Raw genomic sequence first — 19,824 nt, 5'->3', positions numbered from 1 at the left:
AGTATAAATTTTGTGCTGTAGAGTAGATCAGCTATTTAAATAAAGAATTTTATTTATAACAATAAGTGTTATTAATAACACTAAGTAAGTATATGGTCAAAAAATATTTCAAGTTCGAATAGATAATATCGCAAACAAGGTTATCAATGTGAAAGGACAAAAGAGAAACACTTAGGGCGGTAAAAGAAGTACCTACGGTGAAATGCAAAAATAATAGGAAAGAAGTAACTTGATGACTTGTCGGCCGCCCTACCCTCCCGCATAAACGTCACGATGTCATTTGTAAAAATTGCGGCCTCCTAAACTTCTTCGATTTTAGAACATAAAAGGCGAGGAGTAGATTATTTTAATGAGTAAAACGTTCTTCAAATATATTAACATTGTTCTATCATAACCATTCATTCAAATAAAATTGTTTAATTTATCAAATTAATATAAAACAAAGTATCTAAATATATAAAAAGAAAAGGTGACTGACTGACTGACTGATCTATTAACGCACAGCTCAAACTACTGGACGGATCAGGCTGAAATTTGGCATGCAGATAGCTATTATGACGTAGGCGTCCACTAAGAAAGGATTTTTGAAAATTCAACCCCTAAGAGGGTAAAATAGGGGTTTGAAATTTATGTAGTCCACGCGGACGAAGTCGCGAGCATAAGCTAGTACTTAATAAAAATCTTAGAAAAATATCTATTACGCAGCCTTTTTCAGATTAGTCTGCAGACTATACTCCACGACTTTATATTTCCCTACAACGCTGTCGCTGTTCGTAACAAAAATAAGATTCTGCACTCTGCAAAGGGCGACAACAAGACCCGGTAGTCTCCGGGACCTTTGCGGGGGAAATCGGAGACAGTTATTTAAATTTGAATAATATAATATGGAAAAAATTACGTCACTTAATACCGTAATAAAACTGCACTAAGCGACCGGGGCATTATGCTTGCCAAATGTAAAGAGGGACAAGAGAAATTCGCTTATGAAACGTGAAATGAAAAATAAAACGCGTCGGGAAGAAAATAAAATATGTCTTGGAGGCTTTAGAGCTCATTATGATATTAGGAAAACGTGAGGAGATTTAAGTTGTCATTGAAATGTAATAGATGAACGAATACAGAGGAAGTTTCGTGAATATTAATGAGAACACAAATGGTACTTTGTGAAGTTATTCAACAAGATTTATATTTTCCTACGTTCTCAGATAGTATTAATATCTAACTGACATCGAAATTTTGCTAACTTTAATTACTTTTTATCGCACAAATTTTAAAACAAATAGAATAGCGCGTTCGTTGACGAATCGTAATAAAAAAATAAAAAACCACGACTGGCCAGTCAAAAAACGAACGAATGTTGGTTATAGTGGAATCTGAGTAGTGGAATAAAGAAACTCACATAGATACATACCTACATACTTACCTACCCTGAATCCTGAAAACAATATTTTCCTTTTTTTGGACAGTCGTGTAATAAAAAAGGCTAAAATCAAATAAAATGAATAAGAGGATAGTCTGAGAAGTATGAAAATCTAACACAATAACAAGCTATTTGTTTGCAACAGATTACAGTAGCGTAACGAGATTCCGATCGGATCCGTGCGAGGTTATTAGGATTTAAGCGGCAGAGCGTCGCCTGTCTCCTGGCACATTGTTGGATAATTATGCAAAATTGCTTCTGCGATTCGTACTCTCCGACTTTTTAGGGGCATTACCATTATCTGTAATGGGAATGCTTTTTGATAATGTTGAATTTCATTGTATATCTTTAGGGGACATTCGAATTGTGCTGTCTATTACGCCGATGAGATTTCACCTGTTGTTAGGGTTCCGTACCAGAAGGGTGCCAACGGGACCCTATTACTAAGCCAGCGCTGTTCGGCTGACGGCAGCCCGTCCGTCCGTCCGTCTGTCTGTCAGCGGATCTGTCTGTACCTATCTCACGGACCGTATTAGGCAGAGTTAAAATTTTCACAGAGTGTGTTTCTATAGATGCTTTAACAAAAATTACCCAAAACCAAAATATCGAATTTCAAAATGGCCACCATGCAAATTGAAAAAATTTATTAAGTGCGATATCTTATACGACGGTACGGAACTCTTCATATGCGAATCTGACTCGCATTTGAACGTTATATTTTTATTTTAAGAACATTTGTAACTCAAGACGAACGATTGGCCGACCGCACATTGCATAAATATGGCTTCGAGGCATGCAGCATATGGGATAACCGCAGAAAATTCACATACATCGATCGACACACTTCCAATTCAATTCCTTGGATAATGTGACGAGACAAATCCTTCCTTATCTTCCAGCGGCTTCGGCGTCACTCGTCGAATAGCATAAATTTCTCCTTGTTGGACGGTTAAACTTGTTCATCAGCTGTGACCACTGGATGCACACGGAGCAGTCGCATGGGTAATGATTGCAGAAGTGATCGTTTGCGCTCACCGCAACATGTTCCCAACTAGACAATAATGGCATGCGGCCAATATCTATGACTTTTTGTTTTGATCGTAATAGGAATAATACGTCTCTGGTTTTAATTTCACACTAATATTGTTATGAATGCGAAAGTGTACAGTATTTCCGTCTGCTAGCTTCCACGGGCCATTTTCAACCGATTTTCACAGGTCCCGGGAAGGACATAGGCTACTTTTTGTTTCGGAAAATTAAAAAGTTCCCACGCGATTAAAAAAAAACGTATATCCACATGAACTAATTAGCAGGCATCGTCTACTAAGATAGTGTGCATACTGGAGTCAGAAGTCAATGTAGACTACTTTTTATCCCGGAAAATCAAAGAGTTCTTACGGGATTTTAAAAATCTTAATCCACGCGGACCAGGTTGTGGACATTATTTACGTAGTAGGAAATAAATTGCAAACTTTAAAATCTGTCCAGAATTCGATGTATTGTATTATACCTACTAAATACCACAGACTCAATAGTGTTCAATGCATTAGATTGTCTTTGTAGTACTGGTACAGACACGTCTCATGAAGTGACGCATATCCAAACCTGTTTGTCTGTCTATCCACGGCAACAACAAAAATCTTATAATTTTAATTACACTCTTGATACCAAAAATCACAATTGAATCTAAATAAAAACCAAACAAATCTTAAGTGGGCTGTAGAAATAAAATTTGATATAAATTAATGTCTTAGATATTATCTAATAAGTGGACACTCTAAAGTTTTTATCATGAATAGTCGGCGCAGGACACATCGATCATAGTATTGTTAAGACCATTGATAAACTTTACACTATCCTATAGATAAGAGATTAGTTTTAATGAACTTATTAAATATATTTCTTATTAGAATAAGAGTGCTCTAATTTGATATTCATATATAATCACTACCCCTATTATAAATGTGAAAGTGTATTTGTTTGTTGGTTTGTCCTTCAATTACGGCTCAACGGAGCAACGGATCGACATGTTTTTTGTATGGGTATAGTTTAAGACCTGAAGAGGGACATAGGCTACTTTTTATCCCGGAAAATCAAAGAGTTCCCACGGGATTTTTAAAAACCTAAATCCACGCGTACGAAGTCGCTAGTAATAAAATATATGATTTATTATTTTAGATGATATTCGCGTCTGCGTGGATTTAAGTTTTTACAAATCCCGTAAGAACTCTTTTATTTTACAGGCGATTTTGCCTCTACCCGTCTCGGGGATGTAAGTTATCTGTGTAGCAAATTTCATCAAATTGGTTAAACGGATTGGTCATGAAAAGCTAGCAGACAGACAGACAGACAAAATGTCTTATTTATAATATTAGTAAGTATAGATTATTACAAACAAGAGGATGCCAGCGACTTCGTCCGCATGAGTTTAGATTTTTTTAAATCCCGTGGGAATTCTTTGATTTTACGGGATAAAAAGTAGCCTATATCCTTCCCCGGGATGTAATCTACCTCTGTACCAAATTTAATCAAAATCGGTTGAACTGTTTGGCCGTGAAAAGCTTGCAGACAGACAGACACACTTTATATAATAGATTGAAAGCGTTTTATGCATTGTAATAAGTACCTAAGTATTTGTATCGAATCGCAGGTATTATTGATAACGTACAGAACATTATTAAAACTCTGTTTGCTCTCCGATAAACGCAATAGAAACAAAGCCATCTGTTCCAAACGTCCATATAACGGGGAGTTTGGAAAGTAAACAGAAAATATAATTTCGAAGCAATTTAGCGCGATATGTCCGCAATCAAATTGTCTCGTTAATATCCCTATCAAAACATTTGATTTGTGGCTGGGGTTGAGGTTATTTAGCCATTCGATGCGACGGCCCTTACTTATGTAGTCAATTATTAATCCATATTGACATCAATCGCAGCCAGACCAGCCTGACAGCCTCCCGGTCTTTTTACAAACTTAGTTGGCACCACTTGAAACCTACAGACTATTAGTGCATTGGTAAAGCACATCAAGCAGCTATAATACGAGGCAAGATATACGTTGGAATTTCAGGCAAAGATCTTCTTCTTTTTGTTGCCTCTACAAGTCGTGTAGATTGGAGAAAATCTTTTTTTTTTTTTTTAACAGATCCTCCATAAATGTAAATCATCATCATGATCAACTCATTGCCAGCTGACTACTAAACACAGGTCTTCGCTTAGAATAATTTAGGCTATAGTCTGTCATACTGGCCCAGTGCATATTGGCAGACTTTACTCACATTTGAGAACATTATGGAGAACTCTTAGGTATGCAGGTTTCCCCACGACGACGTTTTCCTTTATCATTAAAGCAAGTGATATTTAAATGCTTAAAACTTACATACAAGTAACTACGAAAAGTTATAGAGGTGCGTGACTGGCACCGAATCCTCGACCTTCCGAATAGGAGACCGACATCGTAATCACTAGGCTATCACGTATACGTATCTATACGTATCTACTTCAACAAAAATAGATACCGAAAATTTTAATTAAGTGCAAGTCTCTTGGATTTTAATGGCTCTACCAATCTACCAATATTTCGTAATTAGCAGATTGCCAACGAATTGCTTGGTAGAAAAACTATGAATACGTAATCATACGTCCTGTTAATACATCGGGGTAAATCAAATATGATCCACAGATCAAAAGAATTCATTACAATGTGTAAATCACAATTTGCATGTGGCGCAAAGTATCATGAATATGCATCCCGAGCGCCTGAGTCTGAGCATTCTGTGCTTCGTTTAGACTACTCTTGTACCTACTAAATTTTTCTTTTACTTTGTGACTTTTATAGGTAACTAGCTGATACCCGCGACTACGTAAGTACGCGTGGATTTAGGTTTTTAAAAATCCCGTGGGAACTCATCAATTTTCCGAGATCTATGTCCTTCCCCGGGATATAAGATAACTCTGTACCAAATTTCATCAAAATCGGTTGAACGGTTGGGTCTTGATAAGCTAGCAGACAGACAGACAGACAGACACACACTTTCGCATTTATAATATTAGTATGGATAATGGCTATCGACTGAAATAAAAAAAAACATTTATTTGTTTATTTATGTACTTATTCCTATTAGTTAACTTTTTATAAATCTTGCAAATAATTTTAATAATACATATTGGTAGGTTTTTTAATTTTTTTAATATTATATTTTTCAAAGAACAATTGCAGTTGCTTGCTGGTTCTTCTCGATGGCGATGTAATTGGTGATCCATTTGACTATTCAAAAGCACTAGTAAAAGTTTTCTTTTGATGAAAAAAGCTAATATTTCTATTATTTTTTACAAAAATCTACTGTCTACTTCATCCGCGTGGACACAGGTTTTTTAAATTTCACGGGAACTCTTTGATTTTCCGGGATAAAATTAGCCTATGTACTAATCGAAGGTATTCCTAAGCTATCTCCATTCCCAGCAAAATCGGTTCAATCGTTGTCTAGTAACAAATATCTAAACTTTAACATATTTTATAATAATTGTAATATTATTTGAATATATATTTATAACTGTCTTGGAATATTATGTTGACTGCTTTATTCAGTTGTCAATAAAAACCTTAAATAAAAACTATAATATGCCGAATTATCTCAATTATATTATGAAGGGCTACTTTTTGCACTACTTTCAGGTTGCATAACCCAACACTTCTATGAAATTCAATTAAATGAAATTCCCAAAATATAATTAATTTTAGTTGTGCAAGGGTGTTTTATTTGGCAAGTATAATTGAACGGTGGAACGGGCGCTCCGTCAGCAAGCAGTGCTGACTGCGCATCAAACCGGACACTTGCCATTCCGTTCGCTTCCTGACCTTTTCCCGTTTCCCGGTTTGTTATGCAAATCCACCGAGGAAATTACAACGGGAATAAAAAGTATTCTCCTGTTTACATGCTGACTTGGCGCCGACTACGAGCCGAGTGTGAGTGCGCATATTTCAACGGAAAACGCTTGAAACGTATTGTTTTATGAATGAATTTTCAATGTTTGTTTTGCGATAAAAGTTATAATTTTGCACAATACTAAGTGTGAAAATGTAAGGTGTCAGCAGATTTCTGACACGCCTATAAACGATATACCTACCTACTATTAGATACCACTGCACTAAGTTTGAGCCGTGATAGCCTAGTGATTAAGATATCCGCCTCCTATTTGTTAGGTTAGGTGATCGATCTCGAGCTCGCACCTCTAACTTTACAGACTTATGTGCATTTTAACCGACTTCAAAAAAGGAGGAGGTTCTCAATTTGTCGCAATCTTTGTTGCTTTATTTTTATTTTTATGTATGTTCCCCGATTACTTACTCGAAGACGCCTGGACCGATTTTTAAAATTTTTTTTGTTTGAAAGGGTATACTTCCAAGGGGGTCCCATATAAATTTAGTAAAGATCTGATGAACATCTTCGAAGATAGATAATGGAACTCCTCAACGGATAAGAGTGAATTGCTCGCGATGCCTGAAAATCAGCGCTGCAGTAGTCAAATACTGCAGCATCATGCTGAGGCAGTAGCCTTTTCAGCTCAAACAAGACATCATTTTTCTTTTTAGTACTGTCGAGCTCGTAGTTTTAAGCTTACCTAGTTTTAATTTTTTTAATTTGTAACATTTGGTTTGTATGTTTTTTGTATTTTCTTGTTTTGTGAGCTGAATAAACTTTTATTTATTTATTTATTTATTTATTTATCAAGGTAATAAGCTCTTAGTAAACAGTAGATTTTTAACCAGGCATAGCATATTTTATGTATTAAAATGGGGCCACTAAAAATTGGTTTATTTCACCAATGTCTTCATGACAGTCAATATATTTCGTGACGTTATCTTATTAGTACTATGCTGGCAATTTCTAGATGCAGCTGTAGTACCTATATAGCCTAGCCTTCGAGTTGCCGAATAAGTAAATTAACTTTTTTAAATGTGCTGATAGATACATGGCTACATAAATATGATTTATTAACAACACAAGCACAAAATCGTTTCAGCATCCACCAGTCGAATGGAAAAAGGGCCACTAAAATTATATAATTACAATAGCGATACAACTGTTCCAAAGAAATGCAGAAATGACAAGACGATGACAAATGAGCATTGCCGTCCAACACAGTCGGGTGGCGGACCTCATCAAATTATTCCCCACTTAAAAAATCTCCGTAAACAAAAACTCACCAAGGGAAAAAACATTCGAGTCGCGGGGTAAAAAATAGGTATTGGCAACATTGATTGATGCGTACTAATAGGGCGCGAAGGAATGAGGCCGCTGCGTAATTAAAGGAAAAGTGACATCTTCTGTCAATGACAGTGTGGCCAACTTTTAGAAATAGAACAGTCACGCCTTTTGGGGAGGAAGTGATTAGTGTTGCAAACTTATTAAAAATTATTGAGTGAAGGCAGCTAATTGATAGCCGGATAGCCCGTCTCGTCACACTTTGTTGGGTATGTGACTTATTTTATAATTCATTCAGCTTAGGTACTCATTCCATTCTAATATGAACACGAGTGTAGGTAACGTACAAAAATAGAGAAAAATGTTAGTGTACATTTAAAATAAATAAACAAGCCTATTTGCAAACCCATTTTTAGAGTGACACCCGAATAATGAAGGGAACCATAAATCTTTTTCACTCCGAACGCGCTACCGCATAAAATTTAATCCTAATTTCGTATTAGCATTCCGATGACGTATTCCACTATGTTCGTAAGAAGCATGATGATATTTTAAATTACGGAAAATAAAAACGACATAAAGTAACGTTACATTAGTGAGCTAACACAAAATCGATGAAGAAAGTTGATACCTCAGAGGTTTTTATGAAGCATCCCTTATCGCTGTGTACATATCATTAGTAATGCAAAATAATGGGATACGGACACCTCGTGCTGTTTGCGAGCTAATGATTAATGCCGTTCGCCATTAATTCTTATTTTTGATGAGAAATTTGACTTGTGCTGTCAGGCGCCGGATCCAGATTAATATAGGCTGACGTTGCAACTTACGATACAATGTTAGGCGTTCCCCGCTGTAAAATATTCTATCTTTGTGTTTGTGATCTGCGTACGATATTGTTTCTTTTTACTGTATTTTATATTTATTGGAATTGGTTACAGGTTTGCTTTAGACAACAATTTCCTCTGCTACGGCTAAGGGCGCATTAGGATTAAGAAGGAGAAACAAATAAGATCTAAAAATAGGACATTGAGTTTAGGTAGGTGTGTCACAGTATAAAAATTGTAAATTCAATGCAGACGAACATCAAGCAGGTATTGCATCAAAGCAAACGCAATAAATAGTTTGGTTCACCGGCGGAACTAGCCGAATAGTTTCAGCCATAAAAGGGCAAAGTACAAAGAGCTACATAAAATGCCAGTACGACCGCATCGGTGACAAACTCGGGAGGTATTCAGAGGGACTGCCGTGACTCGGCACCCTTTGCGCAACGCCCTTCGCATATTAGCCAACTGAAAATCAAAAGTCGCTATTATTAATGGTTTGCCGCCATGACAATCTAAATATCCGTGCTGAAACTTGAGCCAAGCACGCGAAAATACTCTCAAACGGCGACATAAATGTACAGTCACCAGATGCGATCTCCAGTCTCATCCTTCAAATAGTAGCGAGCAAAAGTTATTGAAGATCGGAAGCATTCAGAATCTTTATCTCGCGGATACAAGAGTTCATTTTATGACCATTAATTTTGTCTTTTCCTCGGGTGTTTTATCACAACGACGGAGCTCTGTCGCGCGTCTCATTAATCAAAAGCATTTGTTTACAACGAAGGGAATTTGATTTGATTAAAATAATTCGCAATATCCTTGATAAATATCACCCTCGGTCTTCGTTTGATCTTCGTTGAAATTAATGGTAGAGGATTCAATCACGCAAATGTTACCGCCGCGATTCTTGACGTTTTCTACTACACGCCTGATAAAGGATAATTTTACATTAGCATGCCCAGTTTTGTTATTTAATATGGCATGCCTATCGAAATGAGAATCAACAAAATATAGGATTTTAAACTATTAAGTATAAATGGTATACGTAAACTCATTCAATTACGATCCAGGTAACTTTAAAACAAGAGTGAATAGGTATCTTCTAGGCAAACACGTCCCATCTTAGGCCGCATCATCACTTTCCGTCAAGTGTGATTGTGGTCAAGCGCGTGCCTATAGTGAATTTAAAAATTAAAAATAAACTTTTGACGATTAAGTGTTATATATCTAATTTGAAAGGGCCTCCTAATTGTACATAAAAATTTGGTGTCAAGTCACACTTTTTATTTTTTATAACCCCTGAATACTAACCCTATGGCCATTAAGACCGGGATGGTCTACATTACCTAAAAATTGATCCGGGGTCTGAATGTTCTAATTCAGTTTTCCAATCAAACGTCACTTAAGCCCGGGTCTAAGGGTGACCAAACAGAGCTATCTCCCGGAGTCGGGAGCACAGGGCTCGATGAATAACGACCGACGTCACAGCGATGTGCGCGTATGGCCTCCCGGCTTAACCCGACGCTCGCCGATTAATCGCGGCTAATTCGAGCCGAATCGGAATTGAACCGGACGAATGCAGATCCCAACGATTTGTCGACTGTTAATTGATTTGTACTGTGATTTACTGCACTTTAGCTACCTATTCAAAATATTTTTGTGCTATCTTTTGGATTAAGATTTAGGCAGTACGCAATTCACACCTCGTACTTTAATTACCTACTACCTAGTACATTTCTTGCAAGTTGCATTGTGATTTACAGACAGGTAAAAAAAGTAAAAGATCAAATAAAAAATGTTAGTTCAACAATTGATAAAATAATTTATTATAATAGGCAGGTATAACACTACATTAGCTGTGTATAGCATATAGTATAGTCCGGTATGCGTTGCAATGTCACTTTGTATAAAAGACCCACACAGCACCTTCTGCGATAGGTACATTGTTGGTAGGTACATTAGAAACCTATCCGCCAATCCCAACAACAATTGTAAAAATTCTCATCGCAATCGCATAAATGATATACAAAGATAATATGTATCTACATATATTATTGTTCATTCTTATATAATTTAAGATGAACTTTACACGTTCCACCTTGTTATTAAAATTAATTTTGAACCCTTTACAAAGATTAAGCACAATATAAAATGATCATTATTAAGCAGCAAATAATCACGGACGAGTGCACTTGGAAGATGCAAAACAAACAGTACCTACAAATTATATTAAATCAGAGATAATCCTGTCAATTAATTGGACTTAGGGCAAAACCGGTCGGCGCCTGCGCGAATCAAACGAGCCGGCCAAAGAAACGAAGACACCCATACAATGTTGCTTGTTATAAATGTCAATATCGAAATCATACGATGTTAACGCTGTTCCAATAAATTTTTATATGCTGCATATAAAATATCAAAGATTGATCGAAAGCGAGTTTTTATTTTAGGAACTCCCTGGCGCAGTAGTGAGAGCACTGCGGTCTTATGAGAGGGAGGTCCTGGGTTCGATTGCCGGCAGGGGCAATTTGGAATTATATATTTTCTAAATTGTCTCTGGTCTGGTCTGGTGGGAGGCTTAGGTCGTGGCTAGTTACCACCCTACCGGCAAAGCCGTGCCGCCAAACAATTAAAACTACAAATTTACAATTTTTGACATAGTTTCTATAAATTATTTACACTTAGTAATGTACTTAGATACCTAAATAAACAAACAAACTTCGATATTATTTTTTATTTTTTACCTTAGTGAAACAAAAGTTTATTAATTGGTTTGTTCACAAATCGGTGTAGGTAAATAGAGTTCGAGTGGTAATGTACGCGACAGGTCGAGATAGCAATCAGGGAGGGAACGCCCCGCACACTGCACAGCCCCCGCACTAACCCGGTGCGGGCGAGCGCGGGTGACGTGCGGGTGTGCTGGGCTTGCATGTGCTCATAGCCGGATTGCCATCTCAACCTGTCGCGTACTATAGGTATTTATGACATAAAACCGAGGTCCAATTATGTAGGTACTAGGTACCCTGAATTCCAAAAAAGCAAAATAAAACAATGTTTGCAGTGAGTGACAATAACTGCTTTTCGTATTAACTATTAAGTATAACTGACGGCAACTTTTATGGTTTCTCATACGCAGTTATGCCTACTATTATTAATCATAATATTTTAAATACAAAATCTGACAGTAGCCAGCAGGAAATATTGTGAGTACATCGACCTTTAGAAAGAGATTTCGGCTTCTAGTGTGTTGTCTCTGTCACTCATACCTATGTGACGTTTTGTCGGTCTCAAAGACAGAAACAACGCTCTACAAAACCGCTATATCTTTGTAAAGATCGATGTATAATATTTCCTGCTGGGTGCTGTAGATGGCGAGTAGCTAATACTCATGGGGCCCTCTTGTACACAATTTCTAAACTAAACTAAATTAACAAGTCTAAATCTAGTGCTATTCTTTTCCGCAAGCAACATCATGAAAGCAATAGCAATAGATTTAGACGTGTCATTTTAGTTTAGTTTAGAGATTGTGTACAAGAGAATCGGCCCTAATACTTGTTTTATGGAGGACGTATTTAGATTAATAACAGACTTGCAATAGTTATAAAGCAATTGTAATAATACGAAACTAAACATTTTGCAGCATTTGCAACAAATCGCAAAATACGTTTCATCCCAAAAATTCCGGGGTAATTTCTTTAAAAACAGCCTTAATCCTACCCGTGGCGGGCGATCGGCTGACAGTGACACATCGGTACAAGGCTCGCTGTCCGACTGTAATTCTACCCATCCGACACTCCGGATCAGGGATATATTTTATTTCCAAATCTATAGGATTAATTTGCAGCACCTAATAAAAACAACCTGCTGGTCATTTGCTTAAAAAAGCTGTCTGAAACTATTTTTCTGTCATTGTTCAATTTGTTAGTAAAAACGATTATTGTAAAAGTTGTTCTATTTTAGTATTACACAATTTACCTTTTGATTTCATTTGTAAGTTCGTGTCAGATTCCTTAGTGAATAGTAAATACTTATTTAACAGAACGAATACACACAAACACTTCTCTCCCTAGAGGGCCTAATATCAGAATCGGATACAAACACTCAATCGCGGCACTTGAAAATAAAGTTAAAACCGCGAGTATCGTTCAAGCCCGCCGATCAATCACCATCCATTAAACAAGAAAAGAAAAGCGTTTCCCCTAACCATTGGCCCTCGAATCGAGCCAATTTACATGAGAGCCGCATTTTCCTCGCATCGAGATTAGCCCAGAATGAGTTTGATGAATTGTTCACCCTGCAGAGTCCCTCGCCCGCGCCGTCGGCCGAGCGGTCATTTGTTAAAAATACACCCGATCCAACGATCTAATTGTCTCCTCTAATTTCACACTCCCCCGTGATATCTGCTCGTCGCGCAAATTAAAAACGATTTTATTTTCTTATTCGAGTGAAACAATCTGCTTTGAACACCAAAACAAAAAGTAATAAAATCACTGAAACAAATAAAAACGACAGAAAACAGATGAGTGAACTTGTCATTTATTAACTTTTCTGAGAGATTTAAAGATTGTCTTTATTAATCCAATCGATCATATCGGGTGTGGTAAGCATTATATCTTACCTTTCGAGATGTTTTACGATGTCCTCGTATGCTGCTCTACAATTCTCCCAAATACCAGATCTGTCAACAAAGAAAAATAAAATAAGAGAAATGAGGAAATAATACAGAAAGAAGGATATTAAAATTACAAAATAAGGCCATAAAAGATGAAAAACGATAACTGGATCCGCCAGAAAATTTAAATTGAACAATTTTTTACAAAGAGGCTCTTTCTAGAATCCCAATTTAATAAGTCCTCAAGAAAGACAAAACTTGCAACAAAGTGTTCTCAAGTATTTAAAAAATAAAAGTTCTCGAAAGGAAAAGGGTTTTGAATGTAAAAGGAATAATTATGAGCACTCAATATTAAATGTTCCGTTAGACTGAGCGAGGGTCGAAGAAATTAATTATGTTTTTAAAACAATCGCTTATATTTGTGTCGTAACAACTCATGCGTAGTCGTCGAAATTGTTTCTCAATTGCTTTAGCACTTTGTTTTCATTAAACTTTTCTTCGAGGGAATACTTCTTACAATAGTTGAAGGGTTCTGCTAAGGGTTAATTCATTCTCATCCGCTGTTGTGGCATACTTTTGTGTCCCTTTTGAAATAGGCTCTCTAGCTAATTTCAAGCCCTCTTATATTGCAGCAAGTACTGTTAGTATTGTTCAAGATAACAATATTTATGATTATGCATATAATTTATACGGTGCATGCAAAAATGCTACTTTATGAAGAGCTTATTTTACAAAGAAAACTACAGGTTAAACAGAACTCTTATGAAACACGATATGTAAGCGAACGTAATACATGTAGGTTATTGTACTGACCGTTGAATCATGGGTGGCAGTAAGACACTGGGGTAAGTCAAGTGAAGTCGTTGCGGGTCTTCGGGCGGAAGTGAGGGCAAGTGTTTGTACTTTTCTTATTGGATTAGCTCAGTCATTTAACCTGTATCACTTGTGACCCGTTTTACAGGCTTCCTTTCTATTCCCTTCTGTTTATAAGCTCATTATGGTTTAATTAGTTGTAATTGCTTTGGCACGTTTAGCTTCAAATATTTTTTTTCGTTTCGAGTGGTGTTGTGAGTACCTATAGTAGGTACGTCTTAGATTCTTATTAGGTGACATAAAGTTATAAGCAGAGTTTTCTTATAAAACTAACATCGCAATTTAGCCGGCATATTATTATTATCTCATTAATATTTGAAGTAGGTATATGGTATTTTCTTTCTTCAGTGAGAATTCTAATAGATGTGGATTATAGATAAATTCTTATTGGACTGCATCAACATTTTTCCGCGCGTGAAATAGTTTAATCTACGACCTTTCTATATTTTTTTTATAGGAACAGGCGTCACTTTGGGGAATTCCATGATATACAAAAACCTTACAATCTGCCAAAATACACAAATCTGTATGCGTCTAACGAGGATGCTCTGGTGTCGGAGTGAAACGTGCGCTCAGTGTATTTCAGATAATGCGTGTGGTATTGTGTGGTGGTGCGTACCTATTGCTAGCTTATGCTTTTATTGCATGTTGTTTCCAGCAATAGAAGAGTGGGTAGAGTAGGTATATCGCATGCTGCAAGTTGCACTATACAGATTTATCTTTTTTGGCGGATCATAGCAAATTAAGCTCATGCTTCCTTGCCTTTCCTATTTTACTACAAACAGGTACATTAGTTTACCTTCATCAACAACAACATCTACGTGGACTAATTCTGTATAAAAAATAACTTTAATAATAAACATTCGTTACCTAGTTTTTTACTGTTTGTATTGAGATAATAAAAATGAATTTTTATTTACTCTTTCCGTTGTCATATTATATTTAGCCGTCCAGATAATTATCACGAAGAACGCTCCGCGTAAACAATTTTGTTCATAAAACGATAAATATAGATCATCTGTCTGTCGTTCACACTTCAATCAATAAAACGAAAATAGGCACACTATGCTAGTTACAAAAGTTTGGCTATCCTAGTAATTATAGGAATACATTAATTTCCTCCCGAGTCTCAAATGCATTATGCACACTTATTGAACCGGTGATGTGTGGCACAACTTTCAAAGAATAAACGTTTTTCTCTTTCTTACTTTTCTTTACATTACCTATAAACAATCTGCGCGGGAGATTTATTATAGTGCACAAGAGTGAGCGCAAACACAGGTGCACTCTATTTCCTAAGTCTCATACTGGGCTGGGGAAAGGACAATCCGACACGACCCAAGAGAGATCTGGCGACTTTATGGCCATCTGAAACACCGCCAACTCGGGCTAGTACCTAATAATAATTTCGACAGAAAACTTAATACCTAGCTCAATCGTATACTACAATATTGAAACTGTTGTAGCGAGAAGTTGTAGGGAAAATTTTATTTAAATTAATGTATTCCTGGATGAATCTAGCTGGAAACGGCAACAAAAAGACTCACAGAAATACCTACACACGTAGAACTTTACCCGTCATCGTTGTGGAGATAATAATAGGTTGATACTAAATTAATTCCAGCTCGAGCAATGTTGGAAGCCACAGTTTTACGTAACCAATATCCGCTGTAAGCTTACTTTATAACAATTTATTTGTTTATTGACGTTTTATTTAAACGGACCGTGAAATACATCAATTTATACGAATCGGGCTTTAAATTTATTTTCAGTTGGTAGAGCTTTGTAATAATACAAAGTACCTAGTCATGATTCATGGAAATCAAATAGTGTAGAGTCTACCTCGGGATCTTATACCTACCTACTTGTAGTAAATATAAGTAGGTACGTGAGAGCATTTAACAAAACAAAACAGATGCAGAAACATAAAAAGTTGTTCTAAGCTTTCCTAATTATTATAATTTTTTTAAACAAACTGGAATTCAATATATAATGATATAAATAATTAATTGTTCGTATCGTAAATAATATTTTTCCAGCATTGCTTATGTTTAGAAAAATCTGTCACTAGATGGCGTTAGTTGTCACTTTACTTAAATAGCTGCTACTGCATTGCTTGTTAATGTGCTTGTTAAAGTTGCTTATAATATACTGCCGTACTCAGAGTCGCTTAATCGTTACTTAACTTTAGTTAAAACGAGACAGAGCTATGTCTCTCAAATAGAACTGTCTCGTTTTAACTCAATCTTAAGTAACGATTAGCGACTCTGAGTGCGGCTGTTAGTATTTGTTTTATGGTTTTCCTTCATATGGAACATACATGTCATATTTTCATTTTGATTCTCTTTCGGTTGTACCTACCTATCGTAGTTACCGACCCATTTAAGTACCTGCCTAATAATTCTAATAAGGAACACAAATCTCTATGAGTTGACGGTAATTTTTCTCATCTGGCTAAATCATGGGTTTTTCTACAACCGCACTGCACGCCACCGTAAGCAATTTAAACCTCACCACCTGGGCGCCTGGTGCACTTCCACCGCCCGTTGTGCCACATCTTTTTTCCACACATATACGTAAACTGTGAAACCAACACTCTTCTGCGGTGTTTCCACAAAATTCCTGAAAAGCCAGCAACGCATTGGCGGTCAGTCTGGTGCTGCAAATGTTCATGGGCGGCGGTGCTTGTTTGCTTGCTGTAGGCAGAGATAATGTAGGTATACTTATATTATTTAAAAATCATGGCTTATTGATGAAATATGGTTACCTTGCTAGTGCTTCCATGTTGTGCATCGGTTGTCCTTTGATGATGGATCCGTCGGGCCTGGGCACGCCTGGGTGGGGCATGCCCGGGGACATGAGCGCATGCTGGTGCATGAAGCCCATGGGCCCGAGGTGGGTGGGGGGTGCGTTGTACCCGTTCGCGAGGAGCGGGGACTTGTCCATACGAGCCATTTCTGAAACAAATGTAACTTATTACTAGGTTATTAAGTTGATTATTTCTTTACTTCTCTAACGAATATTTTTAATAAAAATTATCAGATAAGTGTGCGAGCACTATAGACGAAGTCCAAGATATGTTTGATTGTAGTTAAATGACTATAGGTAGCGCCTAGTTTGGTTGCTTACCAGCTTAGTTTGACTCCAATCCGTCTTATAAAACTCTAAAATGGTCTTGGACTTGAATTAGGTACCTACTAGTGCGCAAGATCCCTTAACAGATACAATCATAGATGTAATCTAAATATATAAAAGGAAAAGGTGACTGACTGACTGATCTATCAACGCAAAGGCTCAAACTACTGAAAGGAACAGGCTGAAATTTGGCATGCAGATAGCTATTATGACGTAGGCATCCGCTAAGAAAGGATTTTTGAAAATTCCACCCCTAGGGGGGTGAAATAGGGTTTTAAATTTGTGTAATCCACGCGGACGAAGTCGCGAGCATAAGCTAGTTCACTACTAAGTATCTTAACATTTTTGCAAGAACTCATATTTATATCACTGTGTAAAATGGCAATGTTACGAGTATATCGTCAATGAAATGGAAAAATGATATTCCATAATCGACGACACGAATGTAAATAATAAAGGCCAATTAATTATAATCGATACACTTCAGAGCAGTAAGTAGGTAGGTAGGTAAGCACGCGGACAATAAGGGCTTATGAAAATTCGGGGCGTTATTAATAATAATTTCAATTTTCAATTCCTTGTAATAAATAGCATACCACTTAAACATAATCGCGTACCAACTCAGGTAAAATCCAATTAATACCCAGTATTATCATTTAATTACTCGTTCCAATAATCGAATCGCCCATAAAACGGTGTATCAACAATAATAAAATGAGCAATGAATTTGGAGACTATTGTTTTCTGGGTACCACAAACAGCCCGTGTAAACATTCGGGGGTGTACAAATATTCTTAAAATGACCCCCTATGGGGGGGTCGGTGGTCTTTCCATACCACCCTGGAGGTCACCAAACTGGGGTGTCGGAAACAATTAACAAGGTGTCGAATTATACACGAATTAACGTTTGGACCGTTAAGGAAAACCCTTTTCCATTGTGCGGTACAAAGGATTTGAGGATCGCTGAGTATTTAATATGTTTCGCTTTGTTATACGATTAGGGAACAGGTATTTGGAAAAGTGAACATCGTTAACATTTTGTTAAACGTAAATATCGACATTATTAGATATATCTACGAATATTACACAAAAACAATATTAAAACTAGAGGCCAATTTTCTGTCGTTATACCTACATCAAATACGATATTAAAATGAAAAAAATGGAAATTTGACTTGTATAAGAATTTTATATTTAATTCCGTAAAGAAAATTATACTACCAATAAACGACACATGATTACTGGTGATATACTTAGTGAAAAAGATTAAAATGCGCTACACGTACCTAAAAAGTTTTTGTAAAAACTGATATTTCAAAATCCTCGTAGCTTTAGTTTTAAGTTTGCGTTATAATTATCACCACTATATTATCTTACAAATCTAACACTATACCAGACAATCAATAAGAGTAATTTATTACCTATTTTGAATAAATCATTTGACTTTGACTTTGACTTTGACCTACTTTTGAAATTCAGTGAAGCGTCATAACGAGACTAAATATCTTGTTTGGTTGAAATAATTACACCGATTAACAGATTTAGTTAATTTTATTGTGTTAAGTGGTGTTAACTTTATTGGTAGCAACAAAGTACCTATAGATATCTAAAATGACCCCTTAAATGAACGTTTTACTTAATAATGGGTAGCAAAATATTGGTGGCAATGACTATTTTTTTTTAGTTTATAGGTAATATTATTATACATAGTTTACAAAAACACAGACACAAATACGTAGGTGAACAAAAGTTTCTCACTCGAGGCTTATACAAAGTTACAGACAAACAAACATTATGACCAATGGACCCTGAATTAATTTGGGTTTATTTACTTAGTTAACAGCCTCGGTTATCTTCTAAACCATACGCAGCATTTAATGTATTTGTTGTAGTTGTTTTCGTTTATACCGAAAAAACAAAGTTGCTCGTTATATAATAGGCAACTAAAACATTAACATTGTTTACAAAATTTCAATTATTATAATTATTTCGATATTAAACGTACTTACTATCTCATGTAGGTACGTATAAACGTACCTTTGCAAATTTAAAAGTAAACATTCAATTTTGTGTAGCTACTAAAATTTATTAATAGTTAAAAGTGTTTCTCTTTCTACATTGAAATCAAGCTTTTGACTAACTTTATCAATATCTATTAGGTATATCCATAATAACTGTTGGGATATTTAGAATCTATAGGAAAAATATCAGTAAAAAAGAAAAACTTGGACGTCCTGTTTGAGATATATATTTGAAGTAAGTAAATATGTCATCGAACGTAAAACAAAGGATTTTAGAAAAAATAAGAATAAGAATATAATATTTAAATATAAACAATTTAGTTTACAGCTAGTTCCATTAATAACAACAATTCATTGTTATTATTTTGGACGATGTTCTAAAAAAATTGATTAAATAAGATAACTTTGTAACTATAGTAATTAGCCTACTTTAAAAAACCCCGCAAGTAAGTAGGTAGAGACTTGGTACACCAAGGTAAATAGATTAAATGCAATCTAATCTATCTATTAGGTAGTCCTTTGACACTCTCTCAGTTGTTTCAGATGTAGATTAGTAAAATTTCTACTGATATAGGCAAATTACTAGTTATACCCGTTATAGGTATATTAAGCCCAATTTTTCAAATGCCAATTAATGTTTAAGTTAGGAATAAACATGATATGTTGATAGTTCCAGTAGGTACTGCAAATCTATTAAAGCCTACTTATACATCTTAAACTGATTTTAA

At 36.0% G+C, this 19,824-nt stretch overlaps 1 protein-coding gene across 9 annotated transcripts in view; it reads right to left on the bottom strand.

Moving 5' to 3' along the window:
- dac (dachshund family transcription factor) overlaps positions 1–19,824 on the bottom strand; it is a 203,302-nt gene that overhangs the window by 81,641 nt on the left and 101,837 nt on the right. For all 9 annotated transcript variants that reach the window (XM_069500182.1, XM_069500184.1, XM_069500183.1 and 6 more), the window contains 2 exons: positions 16,708–16,897; positions 13,074–13,133 (listed from right to left, as the gene is read on the bottom strand). In XM_069500182.1, the coding sequence (XP_069356283.1) occupies positions 13,074–13,133; positions 16,708–16,897 (250 nt within the window). The remainder of the gene's footprint in view (positions 1–13,073; positions 13,134–16,707; positions 16,898–19,824) is intronic.

Source organism: Maniola hyperantus, chromosome 8 (assembly GCF_902806685.2).
Source record: "Maniola hyperantus chromosome 8, iAphHyp1.2, whole genome shotgun sequence".
NCBI lineage: Eukaryota > Metazoa > Arthropoda > Insecta > Lepidoptera > Nymphalidae > Maniola > Maniola hyperantus.
This window is presented reverse-complemented; position numbering and strand designations above follow the sequence as displayed.